The 22,856-nt window shown below is 61.8% G+C and overlaps 2 protein-coding genes across 3 annotated transcripts in view; one reads left to right on the top strand and one right to left on the bottom strand.

Moving 5' to 3' along the window:
• Positions 1-22,592, top strand: part of LOC102985046 (coronin-7) — a gene marked incomplete at its 3' end in the record, with an annotated part of 54,312 nt that extends 31,720 nt beyond the window's left edge. Inside the window, exons 12-25 of the mRNA XM_055082470.1 lie at positions 17,271-17,325; positions 17,848-17,905; positions 17,982-18,127; positions 18,215-18,307; positions 18,462-18,593; positions 19,421-19,547; positions 19,946-20,121; positions 20,607-20,715; positions 20,820-20,906; positions 20,987-21,129; positions 21,203-21,307; positions 21,385-21,470; positions 22,263-22,404; positions 22,503-22,592. Coding sequence (XP_054938445.1) covers positions 17,271-17,325; positions 17,848-17,905; positions 17,982-18,127; positions 18,215-18,307; positions 18,462-18,593; positions 19,421-19,547; positions 19,946-20,121; positions 20,607-20,715; positions 20,820-20,906; positions 20,987-21,129; positions 21,203-21,307; positions 21,385-21,470; positions 22,263-22,404; positions 22,503-22,592 — 1,549 coding nt within the window. The remainder of the gene's footprint in view (positions 1-17,270; positions 17,326-17,847; positions 17,906-17,981; positions 18,128-18,214; positions 18,308-18,461; positions 18,594-19,420; positions 19,548-19,945; positions 20,122-20,606; positions 20,716-20,819; positions 20,907-20,986; positions 21,130-21,202; positions 21,308-21,384; positions 21,471-22,262; positions 22,405-22,502) is intronic.
• VASN (vasorin) lies at positions 1,375-12,335 on the bottom strand. Of its 2 annotated transcripts, none has more exons than XM_024123296.3 (2): positions 12,183-12,335; positions 1,375-4,056 (listed from the first exon to the last, which is right to left on the bottom strand). In XM_024123296.3, the coding sequence occupies exon 2, from the start codon at positions 4,044-4,046 to the stop codon at positions 2,016-2,018; it is 2,031 nt and encodes a 676-aa protein (XP_023979064.1). In that variant the 5' UTR covers positions 4,047-4,056; positions 12,183-12,335; the 3' UTR covers positions 1,375-2,015. The 2 variants fall into 2 exon arrangements, with proteins under 2 accessions (XP_023979064.1, XP_023979063.2); XM_024123295.3 differs by lacking the exon at positions 12,183-12,335 and adding an exon at positions 6,551-6,769.
• Positions 22,593-22,856: the final 264 nt, after the last annotated feature.

The following is a 22,856-nucleotide window of genomic DNA, read 5'->3' on the forward strand; positions in this document are numbered from 1 at the left end:
AACAGCCCATAGGCCCACAATGGCCCCTTTGACGGGGCCGCCGAAGGGGAAGGCAGGCCTCGCCAGAGCCATTCCCCTAATGGGACCCAGGCCCATAGGAAATCCACCTGGGCTGCTGCCTCCACCGCCTCAGGAAGAAGGGGCCCCACCCAGGCCCGCTGCCACCACTCTCTGCCCACCACGACCCACCTCCTCCCTTCTCATGCCAGAACCCTCAGCAGCCGATAATTGAATCCAGAGCCTCGTGTGGCCGGGCCTGACTCTGCACTGACATCAGCGCCCAGAACCGCAGGGCCTGCTCCCCAGGCCTGGCTGGGCTGCCTCCTTCCCGCCAGGGTGAGGCTGGGGGCCAGGGGCCATGACCCATGCGGGGAGATGGGCATGGGGCCGCAGGGAGGCTTGCTCTAGCCTTTGCAGGGCCTCTCTATGGCCCCAGGGGCACCTCCCTTCCTGCCAGAGGGTAATAGGAAAAGGTGCTGGGCGCGTGTGTCTGTCACTGTTCCTAAGCTCCCAGCACCTGGTCCAGGCCAGGGCTGTGCATAGCATCCCTGGGGGCCCTGCCCCCACCTTGGCCTGTGGCTTCCTGGAAAACACTCCCACTTCCGAGGTTTCTGGAAAGCCTGGGTACTTCACTCAAGTGCAGAGAGTAAAGGCATCACAGGGCTACCTGCCCCTAACAGCCCTGGCTTGGTCCCTGCCTCCTCACCCAGCAAAGAGTTCCTGCCATTCAGGATCTGTGCTGCTCCTCTACCAAGGCCCCTTCTCTGTAGCTACAGCAGGAGGCTGGGAGCAAGGTCTCCCAGCCTGAGCCCATGCAGAGGGGCAACAGGACTGCAGGAAGGGCTGGGCCATGTGTGCCATCTGGTCCAGGACCATCCATGAGGGCCTGGCAGGACATGGCTCAAGCCACCTCCTCCACAGAGGAAGGCAGGCGGTGAACTGCTCATCAGACCCATCTCTGAGGAGGGACCCTTGGGGGTCATTTTGGCCTGCGTCTGCCACGAGCATCTCCCCAGCCTCTCCCAGGAGACCTGCAGCTCCTGCTGGCAGAAGACTGGGCCTGGGAAGGGTGAGGCTGCCCTAACCGTTCCTCTGCCTGGAGGTTGAAGTGGCCCCTTTCCTATCCCTGCTCCCTCCTGGTTCCCAGTCTCACTGGGAGGCTGGTCTGGGCACCTCAGTCGAGTGGACTGAGCAGACACAACCCAGGGCAGGACAGCCTAGGGCATGCTGACTAGGGCCTGGTGCCCACTGGGGAGAGGAGTCCCTGCCCCCAGCTTTCCCACAGAGAGGGCTGGCCCTTTAGGCCGACCCTGCGAGCCCCCACCCTCCCTCCGTCCAGCCCAGGTACCCTGGGGCCACGCCTGAGAAACATGCTTGTTTCTTTTCATCTTTTATTTTTCTTACAAAAGGCTTTCATATCATCATTTGTCTTACAAAAACCAAAGTCCTTGTCTCTGAGTTTGAAAAACATTTTCCCAAAATAAATGGGAAAGGATCTTTTATAAATATATTTTAAAAAACAAAAGCAAAACTTGTTCCTAAAGCATCTTTCTTTCCAGTTTCTTTTGTTCCTTCACTTTCTGGGGCTGAGGCAGGGTCACTCACCCCACCCCCAGTCCCACTCTCCCTCTGCTCTCTTTTCTGGGGGCTTCCTTCACTGGCCCCCAGAGTCTCCTTGGGGTGGGGGCTTGGCATCCCCGGGCCTGTGTTACCAGCACACGGCAGGGCCCGCCCCACCCCAGAGGTTGCATGTTGCAGAAGACAGGGCCGACGCCATCCTCTAGGCACTCGAGCGGAGGGGGGGACCTTAGAGGTTATCACCTGGGTCCCAGCTTCTTATAGATGAGGAGACCAAGGTCCAGAGAGGGGCAGGGACTTGCTGTGGTCACACAGCCCGGGTCCTGACATGTCCTCATCGTGCGGATCTGAGAACTTCCTTGATCTGGCAGCAGGAGGGCCCTGGCCAGTCCCAGTGGGGCCGAGAGCCTGGCCTTGGCCGTCCATCACTCCCAGGCTTAGATGTAGGGCTTAGCTGGGAGGGGCCCCTGGGGACCGGGCCCCGAGTAGCCCATGAGCGGCACCTCACACTCAGGCCCGCCAGGCGGGGCCTCCCCACCACCCTCAGTCGCCTTGGGGCCTGGCTCCAAGGGGGCCTTCACCCCCTCCAGCTCCAGGGGCCCGGCCCCTGGCCCCACCTGCCCTTTGCTCTGAGCCACAGCTGCCGCGGCCCGCCCCCGCCGCACACAGAAGGCCGCCCCAACAGCAGCCAGCACGGCCAGGAGCACGGCGGCCAGGGCGGGCGCAATCAGGAGTGGCAGGTTGCCCTCTCGGGCCTGGGTGACTGGGGCGTGGTTGGAGCGGACTGCTGGGGGCGTGCGGGCCTCCCCACAGGCCTCCTCGCTCTCAGGCACCCTCCCGGCCCCCAGGGGCCGGACGCAGATGGAGTAGGTGGCGTTGGGCCGCAGCTGGGTGACCGTGTACTCTGCGAGTGAGGCTGGCAGCCGCAGCGTCACCGGCCGTTTGTCGGGACCCGACAGGTTGCGGTAGGTGAGGCGGAGGCTCCTGAGCTGCACGGTGCTGCCCTGCAGGTAGCGCTGCAGTCCCACCCGCAGGGAGGTGGGGCTGGCGGGCTCAATGCCGAGGGGCAGGGGCTGGGGTGGCCGCATGGTGGCCGGGGCAGGGCTGGGCCTCGGCCCTGGCCTCACCCGGCTCTCACAGTACAGGCCCGTGAAGCCCTCGGGACACAGGCACTCCAGGTGGCCCCGCGCCCCCAGGTGGCAGGTGCCCCCACTGAGGCAGATGGACGCCGGGCAGTCCCGGGGCTGGGAGGCAGGACCCATGGTGGGTGGGGCGGGGGGCGGTCGGCTCAGGGCCTCAGTGGTCGGCTCCGTGGGGCTGAGCCAGGTGGGAGCCATGCTGGAAGGTGGGGCTGTGGGCGCCCACACCGTGGGCCTCATGGTGGGCACCGTGGCCGTGGTGGTGGTGGCCGGGCAGCCAAAGTCGGCGTAGTCAAGGTCCAGGAGCAGCCGGCCGGCGTTCTTGGGTGGAAAGTGGCAGCGTGTCTCCTCAGGGCTGGCCAGCGCCACGCGGCTCTCCCGCACCCAGGGGCCGAACCAGCTCAAGGGGCACACGCAGTTGAAGGGGTTGCGGGCAGCCGCCAGGAGCCGCAGGCGGGGGAAGAGGACCGAGAGCTCGTGCGGCAGGGCCTGCAGGCTCAGGTTGCTCAGGTCCAGCTCCTGCAGGGCTGCCAGGCCGGCCAGGTCCTCGGGCCGAAGTTGGGCGATGCGGGTGTTGCCCGCCAGCCGCAGGCGCGTCAGGCCCCGCAGGCCCCGGATGGCGGGCGGCGCAAGCTCCAGCTGGTTGTCGGCCACGTCCAGGTCGTGGAGGTTGCGCAGGCGGCCAAAGAGCCCCTCGTCCAGCCGCTGCAGCCCCAGGCCGGCCAGCCGCAGCGCCTCCACGTTGGCAGTGTCCAGGATGCCGGGCTCCAGGGCTGGGAGGCTGTTGTGGCTGAGGTCGAGCAGCAGCAGGCGCGGCAGGTGCAGCGGGGGCAGCGCCCGCAGCTCGTTGTCCTGCAGCTTGAGCTCCAGTAGGTGGTCGAGTGCGTCGAAGGCGCCGGGCTGGATGTGGTGGATGCGGTTCTTGCCCAGGTAGAGGCGCTCCAGGCGCCGCAGGCCGCGGAAGGTCTCGTTGGTGATTTCCCGAAGCCTATTGGCAGTCAGGTCCAGGTTGCTGAGGTTGACCAGTGGCTGGAAGACCCCACTGGGCAGACTGGCAATCTGGTTCTGTGACAGGTCCAGGAGCTGCAGGCCTGGCAGGCCGGCAAAGCTGCCCGCGTCGAGTGTGGTGATGCCGTTCTCAAAGACGTACAGGCCCACCGTGTCAGGCGGCACGTCGAGAGGCACGGTGGTCCCCTGGCGGGCGGTGCAGAAGACTGTCTGTGGCTGGTTGCACTGGCAGCCGGATGGGCAGCCCTGCACCCTGGGCTCCAGGGCCGGCAGCAGCAGCAGCAGCGGCAGCAACAGGGGCGGGGGTGTCTTGGAGCGCATCTTCTGGTCCCTGGGAGCAGAGAGGAAAGCAGGAGACCGTGAGTCAGGGGCCCCAGGGGACAGCCACTCCAGGAAGGACCGGGAAGGGAATTCCCAGCCCCCTTCTCCACTCCCTGCCCCCAAACCCACCAGCATACAGTAGTTATGAGTCAGGTCCCCAGTGCCCTGGCTGGGTTCCTGTCCCTGCCCCGTCACTTCTTCGCTATGTGACTTTGAGCAATCACATGACCTTGTTAGATATCAGTTGCTACTTCCTGCTCTGACACCAGGGTTCGGTGGGCTGATGCACACAGAGGGGGGCCTGGCCCCCAAACACTCAGTGACCACAAATAACCCCCTTTTCCTTAACTCCAGCCCTTTGGCCTCTCTGTGGCTCAGAGAGAACACATGGTCAAAAAACATCAGACTCTGTGCCCTCCCCCTAAACCACCCCAAAAATCTCTGCTGAGGTGGACAGGGAAGGAGGGAGAATGGTGGGTTCTGGAGCGGCAGCCCCTCCCGCAGCATCTGGGAGAGACCAGGCAGGCAGGCGGCCAAGCACGTAAGTAGAGGAGCTGCCTGCCCTGGGCCACTGGCCGCTGCCACCGCACTCTGAGTGCTCCGAGTGAGGAGAGACCACCGTGTGAAGACTTCACGGGGAAACTCTGGGATCGGTGTTTTTCCACTTGTGAAGTCAGACCTGCCTAGGACATGGCCAGCAAGAGAGTTCCCCGGGGAGGCAGAGGAGGGCTGGAGCCCTTGGCAGGTGTCCCCCTGTGGGAAGCGGGGAGGCAGGGAACCTTGGTGTTCAGATCCCCCATCTGTGAGCCACGATGAAAGAACTAGAGGTGAGGGGGCCCCAGCCTCCCTGGGCTGACCCAGGTCTCAGGTTGGGGGACGTTGGTTGTGTGGTGGCCCCGGAGGCAGTGTCAAGCCTGGAAATGCTCCGCAGATTGCATCCTCTATCATTTCTTGGGATCCATTCTAGGCCAAGCCCTGAGCAAGAGGAGCAGCAGCCCTTCCCACATGCCCGCAGCACTGAACGTCTACGGTCTCCTCGTTTAGTCCCCCAGCAGCCACTCCAGGTGGAAGCTGTTTTCCTCACTCCCAGATGACAGGAGAAGAGGCTCCTGGAGGTGCAGTGACTTGCTGCCTCTGCACTGCTGGGAAATCTGAGCCAAAGCCCAGATCCTTAACCACGTCTAGGTGTGGCTGGGCCTGCCCTCCTGATGTGGGGCCCAGTCCTGCCCAGGTGGGGGTGGCTCCCCCAGCCACTCCAGGCTCCCACTCGTAGCTGGAACTGCCCGAGACAGGACAGGGCCACAGCATGGGCCCCCCTTCACTCAGGCTCCTGCGGGGAGCCCAGGGGCCACCCCAGCAGCAGTCCCCACACTGTGGTTCCCTAAAGTCCCTGAGAGGCCGGCATGCCTCCCCTCCAGGTGCCTCCTACTCACACAAGGGCCTTTTGTGCTGGGGCTCAGCCTCCCCTTCCCCCATGCTGGCCAGCCATCCAGCCACACAGGTAGCATGGCCCCCTACGCAACCCATGTTCTGCCCAATGCCATCCATTGGGCTGCCCCTCCCCAGGGATGTGGGCTCCTGGAATGTGAGGCAGAGGAGGGGCAGGTGGTCCCCAGGAGGCCACTATGGTGTTGGGCCAGCTCTGAGTAAAACCCCATCACCAGGTTGGGCCTGCCTAGGCCTTGCCCACCTGCAGGGTTCCCTGTGCCCCTCACTAGTTAACACTGATGACTGCCCTTCAGAGGCCAGCTAGGGAGGCCTTCCCTGACCCCAGCCAGTGCCACCTCCTCTGCTCTCTAGATTCTGCTGTACCCTCCCTGAGGGGAGGCCCTGTATCCCAGATCCCATCTTTGCTGAGTGAATGGCAGAGGAGCATCTTGCACTCAGCCTCAGATGAGCCTCATCCAGAACCTGGGAGGCCTTGTGTGCCCCCAGCCCTGCCGGCGCCGTTCCCAGAGGGCTATGTGTGCCGCACCTGGCCTCCTTCCCTGTGGGGACCCGCTTCACCCTCCCCGACTCAGAAGGCGGCGGGTATGGCCTGGCTTCCAGATGTGGGCGAGCGACCCTCACCCCCTCATGCACTTGGGGGGTGAGCTGCCTCCCCCTGAGTTAGCCCTCCTGGCGGGGGTGGGGGTGGGGGTGGCGGGCAGGGTCAGGAAGGGCGCAGCCAGGCTCTGGGGTGGGAGGGGACCTTACACTTGGCCAGCCTGGCCACCCCTACAGCTTCAGCTCCCCTGGGCCTTATAAAAGATCACAGTTAAAAGCTCACACTCCAGTCAGGCAGCCCTGGGCCAGGGGCACCCGAACTGTGAGGCCACAGACAGCAGCTTTCTCTCAGTTTCCTCATCTGTCCACCTGGGCATTCCAGAATGGACACCTCTCAGGATTGGGAGCACTTAGCTCTGAGGAGCCAGGCATGTGGTCCTTGGGGGCCTGGGATGCATACTGGGGGGTGTTTCCCATTCTGCATTGAGGAGGGGACCAACATGGGCTATGAGCTTCACCTGTAGTCTGCTGGCTCTTTAATCAGTAAAGTCATCATGGGAGAGGGAGGCAGGAACACCGGGAGTCTGTCTGGCCGCAGAGGCAATCTGGGTAAGCTGATGGAGAGTGGGGGCTGGGTCAGAACAAGAGCAGCTGGCATTCTGGGCTGGGGAGACCCCAGTAGGCAGCAGCTACCCTGCTTCCAGTCCACAGGATGCAGGGATGAGTGCCTCTGCCTGAGCCCCATTCCACCCGTCCAGCAAGGAGCTGGCACTGGGGCTTGGGAAAATGGCAAGCTGTGGGCTGTCAGCTCCGGGGGGCTCTGCCACCAAGAACAGATCAGAGAGCCCCCAGAGGGGACCCAGAGGGCAATGACTGACTGGAGGGGGCCGGTGACAGGGCAGCAGGAGACCAGCTCTGCCCCTAAATAGCTTCCCAGATCCCTTCTCACCTGTGGGCTTTTTTTCTTAGCAGCCCTGCTTCACCTTCTGGGGTTGTTCTGAGCACCCAGGGTTGTGGTTCTGTGTTGTTCTGTTTGTTTTAAATGGGGAAGTTCTTTTAACAAGTTCTGGGAGCGATTCTGCCTGTCTGGGTGCGTGCTGATGTGTGTGTGCACTGGGGGTGGGAGTGTCTCGTTGGGGTCATGGCTGCCCTGGCCCTTGCAATTTCAGCAGCCCTAAAGGACCAGGGGCCTGGGCTTTGATATCTGATCTGCTGACTTGAGGCAGGGAGGTGGGCCCTTTCCCTCTGCAAAGGGTGTGGGGAGAGTTCTGGAGGTAGCCCTGGGATTTGGGTGGGCGGGTGGAGGCAGGAGGGCAGAGTGTCCAGGGCCTCCCCTCCACCTGGATTCTCCTTGGCCTGGCCCCACCACAAGGGCCCTCCAGGGGACAGTGCTGGGATGGGGCTTTGGGGTATGACTGCCTGCATTCGCAGCCTGGCTGCATGACAGCCTGGCCACAGCCCTTCGCCTAAGTTCCCATCTGTGAAGTGGGGGAGGCTGGGTACAGCGCCTGAGTCTCAGGGCTTGTTTAGTTTGTATTTGGAGGACATTCTAGGTGGTCAGTAAACACTACCTACTGAGGGTGTCACCCATAAAACCTGAGTCTTGCCCTCCGCATGCATGGGGTGAGGATGCCATGGTGTGAGAGGGGCTTCACGCAGATTTAGGCACAGACAGGAGGCCCCCTGGGCCCAGGGTGAGGCCTCTACGCAAAGGCTGCCCTCCATCCTCAGGCGTGGAAGAACAGGAGAAGCTAGAGAGAGCAGCCTGGGGTGGGTGGGAGGAAGGTGCCTTTACTTCTAGAAGGGGGTGGGGGGAAGTGAGCTGTCCTTTGGCCGGCAGTTCAGCATGTGATGGGGGAGGAGGGGGAGCAGAAGGAGGGGCTCTGTGAGTAAGGACATCATCATTTCATCTCTTGGGGACCCAGAGTGTCCCCACCGACCTCCAAGTGTGGGACACCTGGAGGCACCCACTCATAGGCCCTGGGTCAGGCAGGGACTGGCGAGTGAGTGGAACCCGGGCCTTCGGGTGACCACATGAGACCTCAGGCTGGAGCATCTCCTGTGCTTGGCCAGTGGGGAACAGGAATGGGCAGACAGAAGCAGGCACACATCCCTTTCCATACCTGATGCTGCGGAGTGGGTACAGGGGTCTGGGGCTGCAGATCTGACCCCACGGCTCTGGGCCTCTGGCTCCCAGTGCCGGCCCGTCAGGGTGAAGCACTGCCGGCCAGGCCTGGCAGCAGCCCAGCCCAGGAGTCTGCCAACCCCCCAGGCAGGCGGGACCATGCCGGCAGCCAGGACAGTTGGCTCCAGTTTCGCTGACGTGTCTGAGGAGGCTCTGGGCCCGGGCTGGGTCCACCAGTCTCCCCATCCCTGGGGAGAAGCAGCCCTTGGCCCAGCAGGTTGGGGTCTCTATCCTGGGCCCTCATGGAAGGGGCCGAGGGGGCTGAGCCTCAGGTTCCTCGGAGATAGCCCTCTTGGGGGGTGATCCTAGCCCTGCCCTTTGATTAAGCCCTGCCCTTTGACTGGTGGTGGGGGTACCCACCAGTCTTGGCGTCTCTGCTTTACTTACTCCATCACCACCCCCAGCTGGTTCTACTCACGCTATGGATAAGTCCTGACACTCCACACCACGACCTCATCCAGGCTTCCCTTCCGTCTCCCACCTATAGGGCTTCTCAACCCCAGCTGCACATCAAAATCACCAAGAAGCTTTAGAAAGTTCCTAATGCTCACGCCGCACCCTCCCCCGGCCAATTAAATAAGAATTTCTGGGGTGAGACCCAGGCAGAGTTGTGTTTTAGAGAAGCTCCTTGGGTGGGTCTCCTGTATAGCCAGGCCTCAGATCCTGGGGCAGAATACTGCAAAGGGGGATAGTCTGTACGTCAGCCCGTCTCCCTGTCCAGGGAAGAGTCTAGATCCCTGAGCAGGTATGGCCAGCTGGCAGCACCAGAAGAGCAGGAGCTGGACCTCCTCCCCCTTCCCCACTCCATGGCAGGAGCTGCCTGGCCCCAGGTGGGTGTCTTCTGTGGCACTGTGGGTGACTTGGCAGCTGCTAGACCTGTCAGCCCAGGGCAGGGAGACCAGTGACTAAGGCCAGTCCCTGGCTCAAGTGAGCCCTCAGGGTGGCAGGACATGCCTTCTCAGTCAGCAGAGGTACCACTCTGCTGGAAGAGGACACCTGCTGCCCCGGGAGCTATGTGGTGGCTGCAGCCCAACTTGAAATGGGCTGGTCCAGATGCTGCCGTCAGCACGTGCAGGTGTGATGCCACTGGGGCTGGGCTCAGACATGGGGCTTGCTCACTGCCCTGTCCCCACCCAGGGCCAAGCACTCATCAACTAAGGCCCTAACTCTGCAATTAACCCTCAATTTGCCAGAGGAAGACCTTAGTCACCAAGGGAGGCCACCAGCCCCAAGCCAGCTGGGCCCAGGCTGTCTGGGGCCTACACAGGGTCTGAGAAGGAGGTAGCCCCAGAGGAGTCTTGCCCTTCTCATTCCATCGTGCCCAGGGTTCTCGGTTACCCTGCAGCGAAGGAGGCCCTTCCTGGGGCCTGTGAGCTGATCGGTGGGCAGGTGGGGTTGATTAGGGGAGCCACAAGCCTGCCTCTCACCTCTCACTGCTGCCCACCCAGGCCCAGGGCCAGGGGGGCCCCAGTGGCCACCCCAGCCTCAGCCCCTTCTCAGTGCAGGCTAGCTTTCTCCTTCCTCCTTAATTAAATCTCTCAGGCAGCCTCCGAGGAATGTGAGAGCCTTATTGCGTTCCCCGGGAGGAGACGGGTGGGGGCCCTTCCCCACCTTGGAGAAGAACTGGCCCCTCGCCTGTTCCCACCCCCCAATCCTAAGGTGGCCCAAGGGAGTCTGCTCCAGCCTCCTCATACCCAGGGAGGGTGGAATGAGGAAAAGCGGGGGAGGCTGGCCGGCCAGGCGGCCCAGCCAGCTGAGGGAAAGCAATCCGGCTGACTCTGGAATGTGGAAACTGATAAAAGGAAGAAGGCTGAGCCCCCGCCCACCCTCAGCACACCCCTGCCCGCCCCCAAACACAGCCCCGCTCTGGTCACGCGCGCACAGACACATGCCCACGCCAGACACACGCCCACTGGGCTGTGCTTTGAGACACACACGCACACACACGCCCTCCCCCTTCTCCAAGAACTCTCAAATTCCACAGCAGTGAGGGGAGCTGGTTTTCTTGGCAGTGCGGAGCCTTGGGCTCCCTGGCCCAGGGAGGGGACTCTGAGGGGGGCTCCGGGAGGGATCACTAACCCTGTTAAGTGGCATTGCTGTCCTTCCCATGAGCTCAGGGCCTGCCAGTGGTCAGGGATGCTTCTATGGGCAGAGGCTCACCCAGCCTTCTCTCTGGTCACCAGGGGAACTGGCTGGCTGGCCTACTGAGGTGGAAGCTGCCTCCAGGGCCCAGCTGAGACCCTGCTGTCCTGATCCCAGAAGCTGCTACCCACTTAAAAGCCCCCACAAGGACTCAACTCTCTTTACCTGGGACTTGTCCTAGCTCACCCAGGACTGTAGTGGAGGTGTCAGGAATGGGAGCCAGGAGCTGGACTCATCCCCTGCCCAGGGCATCTCCCTGGGGGCATTTGCCAGAGGGGGCTGCCTGGGGAGAGCACTGGTCTGGGCACTGTCTGAGGGACTTCTCATGTTGAACCCCTCCTCCTCCATGTCCAGGGTCTGGAGAGAGTGGTGCCATTCCAGCAAATGCCCTGGGACACCAGCCCCCACCTGCCCACTGGTCCCAAGTAGTTGTTTCACTGAAACATGAGGCCAGGGGAGGTGGGGATAGGCAGTGCCCGGGCCCCCATCCTGGCACGCGTGTGCTCATCTTCCCTCCCTGGGCCGGGAGAGGCCAGATAATGGTCTGGAGGGAATCCAGCTGGGCTGCTCATTACCAGAGCCCTCTTCCTGCCTCTGACACTCTGTTTACAGAAGCTCCAGGGGCTGATTCCCCTGGGAGAAGACAGCAAACTCAGGGGACTACTCTCCCATCCCCCACACTGCCTGCCTTAGCCCTGTTGGGCCTTGCCAACAGCTGGGCCCATACTGGACGTCATGGCCCACTGGGCCTGCTGACCCCACTTGGAGGTCACCCGCCCAGCCACCCCTCTTTGCCCCCAACGCCCAAAGTCCAGCCTAGTGGGAAGGGACCTTGAGATTTAGTTCAGTCCCCCAGCCCTAGAAGCTCTTGGTCTGCGGAGGGGGCTCTGGGTCCTGGTGCCACGCTCCAGAGTCTCACCTGCCCTTGGTGCAGAAGGCAAGCAGAGGGACCCTCAGGGCCACTTCCTCCTTCCCAACTTTCACACTCCAGCCCTTGGCCCCAGCGGGAGAGGTAGTCAGCTACCCTGGTGTGGTAATCGTTAACAAATGGGGGTGAGGCAGAATGGCTGGCACCAATCAGCTGGCCTGCCAGTGACCACAGGGGACCTCGGCAGCCCTCAGGCTGCAGTGCTGCCAGCCCAGGGACACAAAAGACTAGGCTGGCTCCAGGCCATTGGCTTCACAGCCTGAGCAAAGCCCCTTCCCTGGTAGAGGCAGAGATGGGGCACCCTGATACCTGGAGTACAACCCAGTCAGCCAAGGTCCGTACGCCATTTCAAGGGCTGCATGCCTGTGGGCCCCTTGCTCTGCCCTGAGTGACAGAGCCCTCAGGACGGACCCCAGGCCGTCGATCTGCACAGGGGGACAAGGGTTGGGGGTATTCATGCCCAGAACCAGTGTCACTCCAGGAGGTAAAAGTAACCCAAGACTGTGGCTTGGCCATCCCCTCAAAGGGGTTTGTTTCATAAAACTGGTCATGCCGGAGGGCCCAGCCATGGGAGGAGGGAGGGGGTGTTTATTTTGTCTGCTTGCAGCCCCGCGGGCCGGTGAGCCGCGTACTCGCGCGTGCGCGCACCCCGGCCGCGGAGCTGTCGGAGCCCGAGGACTGCCAGATAAGGGGGCGGGCCGGGGGCGCACGGTGCCCGCCCGCCGTGCGTCCCCGAGTTGGCCCAGGTGATCGTGCAGGACTGGGGGCCGCGTGCCCGCCCTGAGTGCGTTTGCGCGCGGCGGGGGTCGGGAGGGAGTCCGCGCGCGTGATCGGCGCGTGTGCACAGCCCGTCCGCTGTTCCCGCCCGCAGCCCCCCAGCCCGGTAGACACTCACCGGGCGGCGGCGGCGGCGGCGGCGGCGGCGGGAGCCGGGCGGGACGGGCCACGGCCTCAGTGCTTCCTGGCCCGGAGGCCGGAGGGGTCCTGGGTACTGAGGTCTTGAGGTGCTGAGGCAGCAGCGTCCGCGTCTCCCCGCCCCAAGGCTCGGGCTGCGGAGTCGGCTCGCGGGAGGCGGGTTCCGTCTTAAGAGTCTGGGGGCGGGGCCTCCATGGGCGGGGGGCGGGGCTGTTCCCTATTGGCCGAGGCGGGGCCGACAGAGACCCGCCTCCCCTCTCTGCTCAAAGGGTCATTCGGCCAAGCAGCCTGGTCCTCACCCCGCCAACTCCCGACCAGGCGGGCAAGAGAGACCTTGCTTGGCTCCGTCGGGAGTCAGGAGTCCCGCGGTCCAGTCTGGTCTGACACTAGTTTGTAATATGACCCTGACAGATACCTTTTTCCCTGTGAAAAAGCGGGCGAATAATGAGTGAGACCAAGCATCCCAAACCTGGATGCCTGTGACATACCAGGCAGGTGATAAAAACTCGAGGAACGGACCCCAGAGCCTGTGGAGACCTGGGGAGGGGAGACTTGTGTAAGACTCAGCAGCTATGACCTGTCCCAGTCTGCCAGAGCTTCAGGTTTTTCAGAAGAAACTGGAAATCTGGAATTTTTATGTGAAATCTCTCCGTGTTGTTGTTGGTAGCTAATCCCAATTTCAGAAACTCCTGGGTAGGCCACACACACAGATCCCTTCTGAGAGCCTCATAAGTACAACCTCTAATGCCAAATCTGAGTCCTGGGGTCGTTTTGCTGTGAGCACCTCTGGACCACTTTCCCCATGTCTTAGATGAAGGGAGCGACACCCAGGAAGGGGACATGATAGACTCCCCACAGTTACCGGCAGCTTCAAGGCCAGAATGTGCTGGGCTGAAATGTGAGGTTGGGCCTCACTATCAGTAGGTGGGGCGTGGGTGCTGCTGACAGTGGCCCTTAATGGGGCAGAAGGGGTGGGTGCCAGGGGCTGGGCTAGTCCAGAAAAATCCCCTGCCTTGGAGGATTCCAGGAAAACACTCTGCCCTCCTCCCCCTCTGCACTTGTGGTCAGAGTCATGCCTCAGAGCCTTTGGGGACCCAGCTCAGTTCCTAACTTTCAGCCAGCTCCAGGACACCCGCCACCCTGTCCAGCCCAGCCCACAGTCAGGGCTTGGCTGGGCCAGCTCAAATCTCGGGGGGCCTGAAGGCTTATCCCAGCAGGCTGGGCCACACCAACTTGCAGGGGTGGGGGCGGTTGCGTGGTGTTTGAAGGACTGGATCACCTCCAGAAGGCAGGATAGCCTCTGTGTCCAGTCTCTAACAGGGCTAAGCAGGGTCCAGGTGCAACAGTTACCTCCCAGACTTTCCTTCTCAGCTCTTCGCCTCCTCAGGACCTCTCCCCAACACGGCCCCCTTTCAGGATGGGCAGAGGTCTGCACCCCATGCTTTTGTTGTTATATGTGGATGTGGAGTATTCCTTGCACACCTCTAAACGTCCATTCCTAGGCCAATGCAGGCCCTCAGGTGTGTTTCATTTGGCTCCTGTGGGACTTTTTAAAACTTTGAAGCCATTGCCAACATTGAAAAATCCAGTGGTTTCACATTAAAATGGGACTTCCCAGCTTGCCTTGAGTGGGAACTCTCGGCCAAGGCTGAGCAGCAGCTGCCCCCTGTGACCAAGGCCCAGACTCACAGGTGGCCCCAGTCCCCACCAAGCCTAGTTGTCACACACCAGGCTGCTGTACTCCTTCAGTTTCCTGAAGCATTTGAGTTTGCGGTCAGCTCAGACTGTCCCTATGCCTCTGCCCTTGGGCCCTGTGTCCCCTAAGGCCCTCAGGAGACCCCAGCCTGACTCTCCTCCAGGAACAGGACTTCCTGACAGGTCCTGAATCTTCTCGCCTCTGTGGCCATTTCTTGCTGATAGTGAGATCCCACCTGCCTAAAGGATCCATCCCCTGCCCCAATCCTAAGCCTGGACTCACACAGGCCATGCTCCCATCCACCCGGAGGTTCAAGGACAGCTTCCAGCAGGCCCCCCTCCCCAGTATGTCCATCCTGTCCTCATTTGGCTCCAAGGCACCACCTGCCTTAGAACCTGGTTCTAAAGGAGCAAGGGAGTTGGGGGCAGGGTTTGGTTCAAGGGGGTCCCCACTGCCCAGCCTGGGTGACAAGAACAGGGGACCTGTTCTGCTTTGGACCAGTGACAATGCCAGGATGTTTAGGTGGTGGGTCTGAGTGGGAGAGATGGGCTGGCAGGGAGAACCAGAGGAGGGCTCTTGAAACCATTTCCTGGCAGGCTCACCGCGGTACTTCCTGTGTTATTTGCAGCAATATTGGGAAAGCTGATGGGAGTATCAGGGGATAACCCCTCCCCCACATGATCCACTTGATACCACCATGGTTTTGCATCTTCTGGGACTTGGGCTTAGGGGTAGGTGGCAGGTCTGGGCTCTAGACCTTCTGTGCCTTTGAGTCTGGAGCAGACCCCTAGATCTGGGTCAGAGCCTTTCCCAGTGGCAGGCCCAGATGCCAGCCCTCCCCCATTGCCATGGCAGCAGGAGAGGTGCCATGCCAGCTTTCACCCCCTCTGGCCCTATGCCAGGCTGGGGCTTGGTTCTGCATTCCAGACCCAGACCTGGCTTGGCTCTCTTTACAAGGCCTGGGTTCAGGCCCGTGCCAGCTGTTGGCCAACTCTTGGGGCTGGGTGCCATGACCCCATTTCCTGGCCTGAGCTGTGGTGGGCAGGATGCTCCCACCTGACGGAGCTTCTCAGGTAGCTCTGCCTGAGGCGAAGAAGACTGGCCTGACCTGTCAGAGAAGCCAGCCCTGCCCTCCTTGACTTCCTGCCCCCGCGGCCCTAGCACCTGAGTCATTGGGCCAGCCAGCTGGGGCTGATGGGGCAGGGGCACAGGGGTGCCAGGTCAAGCCTCTTAAAGAGGTTGGTTTAGAGCATAGGTGAGCCATTGATGCCAGGGTGGAAACTGCAGGCCGATTCCCCATTTCTTGCCAAGGCAGCAACTGGTTGATGAGAGTCCCCGCCTAGCATACTTGCTCTGAGACTCTTGTTTTCCTTCCTCCTGCCTGTCTCCACACGGTGACCTCTGCTCAGCACAAATCTCATCCTGTCCCTCTTCACTTAAGATGTGTCATTTGCTTCTTTATTGCTCATCCGATGGAGGGAGGCAGAACCCTCCTCCTGATGTACTAGACCCTGCTCTGTGTGGCCTCTACCCACCCCATCCTGAGCCTCAGCCCCTCACCCTTACTGCCCAGACCACCAGCCATGTCGTTCTACTCCCTGTTCCACAAACAGGCTGTGCACCCGCCTGCCACAGGGCCTTTGCATATGCTGCCCTTTCTGCCTGGAACTCTCTCCCCTTGACGTGGTTGATTTCTCTTTAACCTTTGGGTCATAGAGAATGCCCATTCCCCTGTGGCCAGCCAGAGTCAGCCCCTTCTGCTCCCCGCTGTGTGTCCTCAGAGAACTTTTCCTTCACGTGTTTGTCTGTGGAATTCTGTCTGCCTCTCACCCAGGCCGTGAGCTTTTGAGGCCAGAGGTGGGGTCTGCTGCACTCACCTTTGGTCACACCTGCTGGCCCAGCGGAGGGCCGGGCGCAGACCACCTCACCAAGGGAGTGAATGATTGTGGATGAACTAGTGGGTGAGTGAAAGTCTTGTTAGAACTGCTGAAGGGACTTGCATCTGGCCCCACTGGATCCAGCGTCAGTGCGGGGGACACCTGAGGTCACATGACGATGTTGTCCCCCTGCCCCCCTCTCCCCCACAGCAGGCAGTGATCAGACCAGGTCAAGAGGGCAGTTCTGAGCCCAGCTCACCCTGCTGGGCCCAAGGTAATTAGACGCTGTGTTACTCACAAGTGACCAGCCCAAGGCACTCCAGGAAGCTGTGGAGCCACCCAGGGACCCACCCAGCTTCCCAGTCCACTCTGTGGCTCCCTTCCAGCAGGGTGGGGAGAGGTGGTGGGCTGGATCCTTTGTTGCCTGGGTGAGGGATGGAGGCAGCTGCCACAGCTGGGCAACCTCTGACTGCTGGGACCAGAGTGAGGAGGATGGGGTTCCATTTGAGGATGAGTGTCAGCATTGAGGTGTGGGTCCAGGCCCATGGGTCCCCAGGGATGTGAGAGCAGGACCAGAAAACCAGGAGCAGGAAACAGAAACAGATGAAGACACCAGTCTGAGTTCTCCTGGGTGCCCCACATCCAGGAGACTCTGGGCCTGGAAAACAGCAGTCAGGGCTGTGGGCTGCAAAGGGGCCCTGCAGGGCCTGGGAGGGGAAGGGGAGTGGTAAATCTCTGGAGAGCAACAGGCTGTTGGCCGAGACAGGCAACACAGAGAAGCAGGGGCTCTGGGGGCTTCCAGCCTCTGCCCCCTCCCGCCAGGGCCCCACCTGGGGGACAGAGAACAGGGAGGCCAGGAAACCACGGCAGGAAGGAGCCCTTCCTCCTGGCCCCTGGCTCAGGCTTGGGCACTGGGGCTCAGAGATGGTGCCTAGGGGAGTTCTGAGTCTCTAGGACAGCATCAAGGCCCAGGAGCAGGGGTGACTGAGGAGAGGGCCCCTAAACGTGGGTCCTGGAGCGCCCAGGCCGACTGTGCCGGGTGGAGATGGAGGGAGTCCCCAGTTCCAGCATCCCTCTCACCTTCCCGGGCCTGGTGTTTAGGCGGGTGGAGGTGAGACCAAGGACAGAATGTATGTTGGGGGGCTTCCTGGAGCTGCTGAGCGTGGGAAGAAATCAGGGCTGAGGTGCAGAAAGAGGGGCAGCTCCCCTGTGCCCAGGCCCAGCACAGTCCTGGGGTGAAGCAGCTGGGCAGACGGAGGACCTGGGAAAGAAAGGCTGGGACGTGGGGATGTGCTCAGCATGTCGGGAGCGCAGGGAGAGGAGGTGGAGGGTCCCTGGGGACCAGGCTGGATGCAACTGGAGGGGCTGCATCACTCCTGGCCACTGTTGTGCTTGGCCTGAGCCCCGATCTAGAGTCACGATGCTCTCAGCCCTTCCCCTGCCCCTTGGCCACAATGACTGGCTGTATCCCTGCAACAGGCCGTCTCTCCCCCAGGTCTCTGATGCCCCTGCTGGATCCAGACTCCAGGCTCCTGGTCCTGGCGGGAAAGGTGAGGAGAAGCTCAAGCCTCCACCCATGTCGGCTGGTGCCCTCATTCGCCAGACCTGGCCCCAACCTTTGACCTGGCCATCCAACTGGGAGAGTGGGGAGTGCAGGATGCTATCCACCCCGGAAAGGAGGAGCTAAAACAGTGCTGCCCAGACTCCACCCCTGCCAGGGCTCCAGGCACACGGGGCTCCAAGTCTCCATTCCATGCAGTCAGGGTCACTCCCTAGAACGTCAGCTTCGTGAAGACAAGGCCGAAAATAGAGCAGAGTCAGCACACAGCAGGCACTTTGTCCTACTGAATGTATACCCCTGGCGCTCACTCCATGCTCCGTGATGATGAATAGGCAAGGCAGAGTCTACCAAGGGCTCAGCTCAGCACCCAGCGCACATCAGCACCCTGTAGACCTTGGCCGTGGCTCTGTGACTCCGTCCTTGGGGAGGGACAGGGCGGCTGGAGCTAGAGCCGGGCAGCCCAGGCCACCAGCACAGTCAGCGAGCAGTGCTCGGGTGGGGATCGTTTCAGGGCGAGAGTCAGCTGTACTGCTATGAGGTGGCCCCCCAGCAGCCGGCACTGAGCCCAGGTAAGCCCTGCTCCCTGCCCTGTCCCCCCTCCCCTCCCCAACCCACTCTGACTGTCCTCCACGGTGTCCCTGATAGTGACTCAGTGCCTCCTGGAGAGCGTGCTGCAGGGAGTGGCCCTCGTGCCCCGGCGAGCACTGGCCGTCATGGGCTGCGAGGTGCTTCGCGTCCTGCAGCTGAGCGACACAGCCATCGTGCCCATCAGCTACCACGTGCCCCGCAAGGTGAGGGGGTCCTGCGTGAGGGACTGGGAGGGCCTGGGGGAGCCTGGGGGACTTGATCTCACTGCCTGTGTGCTTGTGTGCCACCAGGCTGTGGAGTTCCACGAGGACCTGTTCCCAGACACTGCAGGCTGTGTGCCCGCCTCCAACCCCCATGCCTGGTGGGCTGGTAGCAACCAGCAGGTAGGGCCAAGGCCTGGCTGACTGCTCCTGGCCTGCACCACCAGCAGCAGCCGCGTCCGTGGCACGTGGTCCAGCTGTGCACTAACTCAGCTGCCTGGTGTCCCCTATACCCACCCCAAGCCCTCCTGCCTCACCTGCCGGCCTCTACCCACAGGTGCAGAGGGTCAGCCTCCACCCAGCCTGCCGACCCCATCCCAGCTTCACTTCCCATCTGGTGCCCCCTGCAGAGCCCACCTCGGAAGAGGCCCAGCCTGCAGAGACACCTGTGGGTGATGCGGACCCCAGCGTGAGTATCAGCATAGCCCACCTGGCTTCCCTGTTGCAATGCTGCAGCAGGGGCCCCAGGTCAGGGCAGGAGTGTGTGCCTGCCCGATGGTCTCAGAAACGCAAGAAGCATAAGTGAAGAAGCTCCGTGTTCTCAAAATTGAGCAAACGCTTAGAAAGTGAGACTTTCACATAAAATCTGGATTTCTAGCTTCTCTTGAAAGATCTTTTTTAAAAAATTTATTATTTATTTATTTATTTATTTATTTTGGCTGTGTTGAGTCTTCCGTTGCTGTGTGCAGGCTTTCTCTAGTTGCGGCGAGCAGGGGCTACTCTTCGTTGTGGTACAAGGGCTTCTCATTGCTGTGGCTTCTCTTGTTGCGGAGCACGGGCTCTAGGGTGCATGGGCTTCAGTAGTTGTGGCACACGGGTTTCAGTAGTTTTGGCTCATGGGCTCTAGAGCGCAGGCTCAGTAGTTGTGGTGCACGGGCTTAGCTGCTCTGTGGCATGTGGGATCTTCCCAGACCAGGGGCTCGAACCCGTGTCCCCTGCATTGGCAGGCGGATTCTTAACCACTGTGCCACCAGGGAAGCCCCTCTTGAAAGATCTTGACCATTCTGGGCCCACCTTCCCAGGAGCAGCAGCTGCTACCTGCTGTCCCACATGCTAATGCTCAGCTCACCCCATGTGAGACCTCCTGCCCATCAGCGATTGTGTCCCCACCCCACATCCCACGGTGGGGCTTCCTGCCTACCCCAGTGTCCCAAAGTGATGACCCCGGCATCCCCTCTCTCTTTGGCTGACCACCTGCCTGATGGGGCTGCTGGCTGACCGGAGCTTCTCCCCCAGGAGGGCTTCTCCTCCCCTCCCAGCTTGCTGACCTCGCCCTCCACGCCCTCCAGCCTGGGGCCTTCGCTCTCCAGCACCAGCGGCATCAGCACCAGCACCAGCCAGAGGTCCCTGCAAAGCCTGCTGGGTAAGTGCCTCAGCGCAGGGCTAACCCCCTACCATGGGAGCCCTGTCCACCCCCACCCCAGCCACCCTCCTCTGCACCCCAGTCCTGCCTCCCCCCACAGTCCCGCCTCCCCCCACAGTCCCGCCTCCCCTCCTGGAGGAGTCACTTCTTTGCGGGATGAAGAGAGTCTCACCTGTAAGAAGGTGGCCTAAACATTCCGAGATCCCTCGAGTCTCGTTCTGGGCGAGTTGTGTTGGCTGGACTGGCAGAGACCTGGACACACAGCCTGCATGGTCCTTTGCTGAGGGGAGCAGGCAGCCTGGACTCAGCACTGGCCCGGGTCCTCCTGCAGGACAGCGTGGGGCAGGCAGGCAGGGCACCCTCACCTCACGTGGCTCCGTGTCCCTGCTGCCCACCAGGCCCCAGTTCCAAGTTCCGGCACGCTCAGGGCACCGTCCTGCACCGAGACAGCCACATCACCAACCTCAAGGGGCTCAACCTCACCACGCCTGGCGAGAGCGACGGCTTCTGTGCCAACCAGCAGCGTGTGGCCATGCCCCTACTCAGCAGTGGTGGGCAGGTGGCCGTGCTCGAGGTGAGGGGCCCCACCCTGCCACGCTGTCCCCATGTCCCTGCAGGACGCTGAGGGCGTCAGGTGCCCACACCAGCTCACATTCTCTAAGCACAAACCAGGTGCCCAGCATCTCATGCGGTGTGTGGGGGGTGCTACTCTTATCCCCATTTTACAGATGAAAGCGGTGAGGCACAGAGAGGCTTAGTGACCTGCCGGGTCACACGCTGTGTAAGTGGTGGAGCTGGGAATTGAACCCAGGCTACCTGAGCGCCAAGCCTGAGCTCTTTCCACCACTCCATGCTGCCTCCCTCACTTTCCGGGGGCCTCATGGTTGGCACTTGGGGCTCAGAGAGCAAGGTGGCTGAGGCAGAGAGCTTGGGCCACCTGGTGGTGCGTCATCAGCTGCAGAGGGTGTGGGCCCAGGCATGCTGCTTGCCCTGCAGCCCTGGGGACCGGACTCCCCTGCACGTTACTTATGGGCCTTGGGGTGGGGGCACCTCCCACAGCTGCGGAAGCCCGGCCGTCTGCCCGACACAGCACTGCCCACGCTGCAGAATGGGGCAGCCGTGACCGATCTGGCCTGGGACCCCTTTGATCCCCACCACCTCGCTGTGGGTAAGGAGGCTGGGCACTGGGCTTGAGGGAGGGTCCCAGGGTCCTCAATGGGAACAGAGAAGGGGGGCATTGGGTCAGCAGTGATGAGCCTGTGCTCTCCGCAGCTGGGGAGGATGCCAGGATCCGGCTGTGGCGGGTGCCCCCAGAGGGCCTTGAGGAGGTGCTCACCATGCCTGAGGCCGTGCTCACAGGTCAGGGGGACCTGGGTCAGGGCCGGGGGGTGGGTGGTGGCTCCTGAGGGGCTCAGTGTCACCCCATGCCTCGCCTCCAGGCCACACGGAGAAGATCTATTCTCTGCGCTTCCACCCGCTGGCAGCTGACATGCTGGCCTCCTCTTCCTACGACCTTACCATTCGGATCTGGGACCTTAAGGCTGGAGCAGAGCGGCTGAGGCTGCAGGGCCACCGGGGTCAGGTAGGACAGCTTTGGGGGCAGGCGCCCAGCCACAGGGCAAGAGGCTGCTTCTCACGTCCCCACCTGCCCCCAGATCTTTGGCCTGGCCTGGAGTCCTGATGGGCGGCAGCTGGCCACTGTCTGCAAGGATGGGCACTTGCGGATCTACGAGCCCCGGGATAGCCCTGAACCCCTGCAGGTGAGCAGGAGGGGCTGGGGGCGGCCCTCAAACCTGGCGGGGGTCCCAGCTGGGCCTCATGTGCTGTATCCCAACAGGAAGGCCCAGGGCCTGAGGGGGCCCGTGGAGCCCGCATTGTCTGGGTGTGTGATGGTCACTGTCTCCTGGTGTCTGGCTTTGACAGGTGAGAACTCCGGGACCACTATTCCCATCCCCAGACTTCAGCAGCCACCTGTGCCCCCTCCTCCAGATACACATACACCTGTCAGGCCTGCAGAAGCTGTCCCCAACTCTCATTTATTGGACAGATGGATGGATGGATGGATATGTGGATGGATAGATGGATGGGTGCATGGGTGGATTGATGGGAGGGAAGGAGATGGGGAGGAGTGAATCAACTAGGGGCCCAGAGAGATGAAAGCAATCCCTGCTGCAGAGCCCATATCTGGTGGGGATCAGACGAAGCACACAAAACATAGAACCAAGCCTCCTGGAGAGGTCCAAGGGATGGGCATTTGGTGTTCTGGAGGAAGGATCAGGGTGGGCCTCCTAAGAGAAGTATCATCTGAACTGGGTCACAAAGGGGCTGGTAAACACAGACCCGGAGGAGAGGGCATTTACCTGTGGGTGGAGTGGCCCAGAAGGTGACCAGCCTGGCTGGAGCAAAGGGCCTGGAACAGAATGTGGGGAGAAAAGTCCAGACTTAGTAACCACGGCGGCCATGGGACGGGAGTGTGCTGAGGAGGGGCAGAGGGGGCAGAGGTCCGGGAGGAGGCGGGGCGGCAGGTTAGAAAGCTATTGTATTAGGCCAGGCCACTAGTTCTGAGGCTGGGTTAGGAAGGAGGATGGGCAGAGGCCTCTTCTCCCACCCCGAGGCCCTCAGACCTCCAGCCCCGCAAGATTGGGGGCCTTGCTGGAGTCCTTGCCATGCCCCAGGTCCCTCCATCTCTGAGGACCTGCTTCTGCTCCCCTGTAGCCGAAGTGAGCGCCAGCTACTCCTGTACTCGGCTGAGGCCCTGGCCAGTGGCCCCTTGGCAGTGCTGGGGCTGGATGTGGCTCCCTCGACCCTGCTGCCCAGCTATGACCCAGATACCCGCCTGGTGCTGCTTACGGGCAAGGTGGGCTGGGGTGCACAGGCAGGGGCTTTGGGCAGGTGAGAGGAGGTGGGGGGAAAGGCAGCTAATGCTGGCCACCTCACTGTTGCCGTCCCCCCCAGGGCGACACCCGCGTGTTCCTGTATGAGCTGCTCCCCGAGGCCCCCTTCTTCCTGGAGTGCAACAGCTTCACATCACCTGACCCCCACAAGGTGAGCCCTCGCACACGCTCCCTGGTCCTCCTTCCGTAGGTGGGATCATGGGCTACCCGCCCTCTCGTGGCCATATGCAGGACTGCAGGGGCCTGTGGGGCTCTGGAGTCACGGGGCCAGGCGGGGTGTGCCCAGCAGCCTCGGGAACTGCTTTTTGTTTTTTGGGTTTTTTAAAAATTTTATTTATTTAATTATTTTTGGCTGTGTTGGGTCTTCGTTTCTGTGCGTGGGCTTTCTCTAGTTGCGGCGAGCGGGGGCCACTGT

This window comes from Physeter macrocephalus, unplaced genomic scaffold, assembly GCF_002837175.3.
Source record: "Physeter macrocephalus isolate SW-GA unplaced genomic scaffold, ASM283717v5 random_135, whole genome shotgun sequence".
NCBI classification, from domain to species: domain Eukaryota; kingdom Metazoa; phylum Chordata; class Mammalia; order Artiodactyla; family Physeteridae; genus Physeter; species Physeter macrocephalus.

Bases quoted from the DNA above. Each gene is read 5' to 3' on its own strand.
- VASN (XM_024123295.3), bottom strand. From the start codon at position 6,690: ATGCCAGCTGCTCTTGTTCTGACCCAGCCCCCACTCTCCATCAGCTTA. The intron at 4,057-6,550 runs GTGAAGCTCATA...CTCTGCTCCCAG, and splicing joins AAAGAGCCAGCAGACTACAG to GGACCAGAAGATGCGCTCCA.